Source organism: Fulmarus glacialis, unplaced genomic scaffold (genome assembly GCF_000690835.1).
Source record: "Fulmarus glacialis isolate BGI_N327 unplaced genomic scaffold, ASM69083v1 scaffold37382, whole genome shotgun sequence".
NCBI classification, from domain to species: domain Eukaryota; kingdom Metazoa; phylum Chordata; class Aves; order Procellariiformes; family Procellariidae; genus Fulmarus; species Fulmarus glacialis.
This window is the reverse complement of record NW_009196562.1, coordinates 1-3,179: the sequence shown is the minus strand read 5'-3', so window position 1 is coordinate 3,179 and position 3,179 is coordinate 1. Positions and strand designations below refer to the sequence as shown.

The window sequence follows — 3,179 nt, the reverse complement described above, 5'->3', positions numbered from 1 at the left end:
CGACACCGTCCCAAAGGGCTCTGGCTGGAAAAACACGGATCGACTCCTTCCCAAAGGTCTCTGGCTGGAAAAACACGGATCGACTCCTTCCCAAAGGTCTCTGGCTGGAAAAACACGGATCGACTCCTTCCCAAAGGTCTCTCACCTCAGAGAACAGGTAATACTCCTCGGCGAAGTACTGGAACGCTAAGTAGTGATTGAATATAACCAGCACTGCCAAAGGAAAACACAAAGTCAGTCTCCAGCCTGGAAAAAATACCATTGGCGTATTCCAAGGCCCCCGAAAGGGGACATCCACCTCCGCTGCCGCAGACCCCACGAGGAGCAGTTCCTCCCTGCCGCGCGTCCCCTTCCCCGCCGCCCCTCTACACCTGGAATCCTGCTGTCGCTAAAATATTTTCACGCATCTAGTGAGAAATGGTGTGAGCAGCCAGAGTCCCCCCCCCAGCTCCATTCTGTTACTGTGCGCAGCCCCGGTCGAGTCCCTCGTCCCTCCGTGTCCCCGAGGGCAGCCTGGAGAGCCCAGCCTGACACTTGCTAATGCTGCGCAGCGCTGAGAGAAGAAGCGAAAAACCCCACGTCCCCGACAGCTGCTGCGGAGAGAAGCTCTTCTGCCATCTGTAAACCAAGTCAAGCTGAAAGGCGGCCAGGACAGTAGGGTTAGCACTGTTCTCAGCAGAGAAAAACACCTCTTAGCTCCTAAGAGGCAGAACGGGAGCTTGCTTTTGTCTTTTATTCCAGATGCCAAGACAGCAGCCCCAGCCCAGGAGCACCGGGTCAGCAGAGCCCCAGCAAGAGACAGCCCCGACACGAAACGCCGCATCCCGCCCTGCTTTATCGTCCTCTCCAGCCTACGGACGTCACCGAAGATCAGGACGAGAGTCCAGGTCCGCCAGAAAACGCAGCTCCTGATCTACGCACCACGGGAGAGCCACACTCATTTTTCAGGCAGCGGATAAAACCCTGCCTACGTGAACGCTTTGAGGAGCAAAGGTATTTTAGTCATACACAGACAGCACCCTGAAATAAGCATAAGGACTCCAGAAAGTCACGCTGGAAGAAATTTTGCCCGTTTGCTACTTAAGGCGTCACTACAAATCACTCAGAGCAGAGACTTGAAGTCAAATCCGTGCACAGGACACTAAAACACGCAGGAGACTCCGCAACTCGCAGTGGGAGGAAACCACTTGACCTACTCAAGCAGCCAAAAACCAGTTTAATTGGCAGAGCTACTGGTCCACCACCCCAGACCCAGCGGCAGAGCTAGTCCCAGGTTCAGCCCACGACACGGCTCTGGCTGTTCATCAGCCGAGCGCGGCAGACAAACGACTAAGCTGCCCGCTTTGGCAAAAATATCGGTAGTGCTAATTTAAGCCCCTGCCTGACCCCGCAGCACAACCCTGCGCCCGTGCCAGCCGCTGGGAAGAGAGGAGAGACCCTCGTGCCCGTCTCGCAGCAGGGCTTGCCCAGGCAGGGCCAGGCAGCCCGCAGCCCAGCCGGGATGGAGCCGCGGCGGCCGCAGACATGGGCTCGGCAAATACCACAGGAAAGGTGCAAACGTAAAAAATAAAAATCCCTGATTTAAGCTCGGCAACGCACTCTTCTAATGGGACTTTCTCTAGTAACCCTGATGAATTTCCACATTAATTGTGGACACCTGTCCCAAAGCTTTTCTGCCTCTAAACATCAGCTCCTTACGATGACACACACGCACCGTCTCGCACAGCCCAGTGTGACGTCAGGCTGTAATTACACACGCCAGGTTTTTTTAGTTTGCTTCAAATCCCTCCTGCTCTTTAACAAGACCCAGTGAAGGCCCAGAACACGGGGTCTGCAGGACGCTGAGCTTTGGGACAGCGGGGATCTCGTCTTCCCCAGCATTGCCGCCTGCGTTTGGAGCAGAACCGGCCGGAGGGTGAAGCAGAGGGTGCCCGGCAAAGCCCGGTGTCCCTGGCTCTGCACCGGGGCACACAGCCGAAGGCGCTTCCCGTGCCACCAGGCCCAGCCCACGATTATCGCAGCCACATCATAAAGCGCAATTAAAAAGTACCACACAAAGCTCAAAGTCCTTCCAAAAGCCACGATGGCTGCAACAGCAAAACCCAAACCTTCGCTGCCACCCAGAGCCCACGCAGTGATGGGGGTGACGAGGCTTCCTCCGCCCCAGCACCCACTCCCACCCTGGCGCCCACTCCCACGGGAAGGCGACGGCCCCACTCACCGCAGGACAGTATGAAATTGGAGGACGTCAGGACGATGAAGGGGAAGGTCTGCAGCAAACCGAAGTAGACCAAGTTGGTGAAGAGCCCCACGCCCACCATGAAACCGGGGAAGTGTTCGAAGAGGTAGAGGCCGACCAGCACGGCCGAGGAGAACTGGAAGAGAAAATGGGGGTTGCCTGGGGCAAAGACGGGGTGCAGAGAGCAGGCAGCTGCGCAGGCAGCAATCCTGCCATGATCAAGGTGATTTTTTAGGGCGCTCTGACAGCACCGCATCTCCCCACCCACCTCCCACTCGGCACCAGCCTCTTGGGAAACGTCCAAATGGGAATCCCACCTTGCTGCTGCGGCTGGGCCTCAGTTTCCCCAACCAGGGGGGAGAGCTGTCGCCCAGGAGGCGTTAGGCAGGATCACCATCCCCCCGGATAAGCGAGGTGCCGATTGAAGCAGCCTCTGCCGACCTCCCTCCTTGGGAGCCAGAGCCACCCTGGGGCCAGGGGAAGCAGGAGCTTCCCAATCGCTTGTCCCCTCCGTCCAGAGCCGACGTCCCACGCCACAGCCAGCCCCACTGCTGCCCCAGGAGTGATTTCAGCAAGGAACTGCCCGTTTCTGCAAGCGCAGGGACTTACCCAGATCATGTATTTGATTATCCTCCTGGTGACAACCGTGTACTCCTCGATCAGCTCCGCCAGGTAGTACAGCCCAGCAGCTGCGGGGGAAACGCCCGGCTCAGCCCCACGGGCCGGAGCAGGGGCACGGGAGGGACGGCGGCAAACATCAGCACCTTCAGCCGTGGGGGTCCATGCTCACCCCGTCCGGGAGAGACTGAAGGGCAGGGGTGCCCCCCCTCCCCACAACTCTCTGGGGCACCCAGGGAATCTCGGGGACACCCAGGGGACCCCCGACCTCCGAGGCACCCGGGGGCGCCCGGGGGACCCCCGACCTCCGGGGCACCCGGGG

At 58.9% G+C, this 3,179-nt stretch overlaps 1 protein-coding gene across 1 annotated transcript in view; it reads right to left on the bottom strand.

Moving 5' to 3' along the window:
* Positions 1-2,928, bottom strand: part of TEX261 (testis expressed 261) — a gene marked incomplete at its 5' end in the record, with an annotated part of 4,765 nt that extends 1,837 nt beyond the window's left edge. The window contains 3 exons of the mRNA XM_009572238.1: positions 146-213; positions 2,222-2,375; positions 2,849-2,928. Of these exons, the coding sequence (XP_009570533.1) occupies positions 146-213; positions 2,222-2,375; positions 2,849-2,928 (302 nt within the window). The remainder of the gene's footprint in view (positions 1-145; positions 214-2,221; positions 2,376-2,848) is intronic.
* Positions 2,929-3,179: the final 251 nt, after the last annotated feature.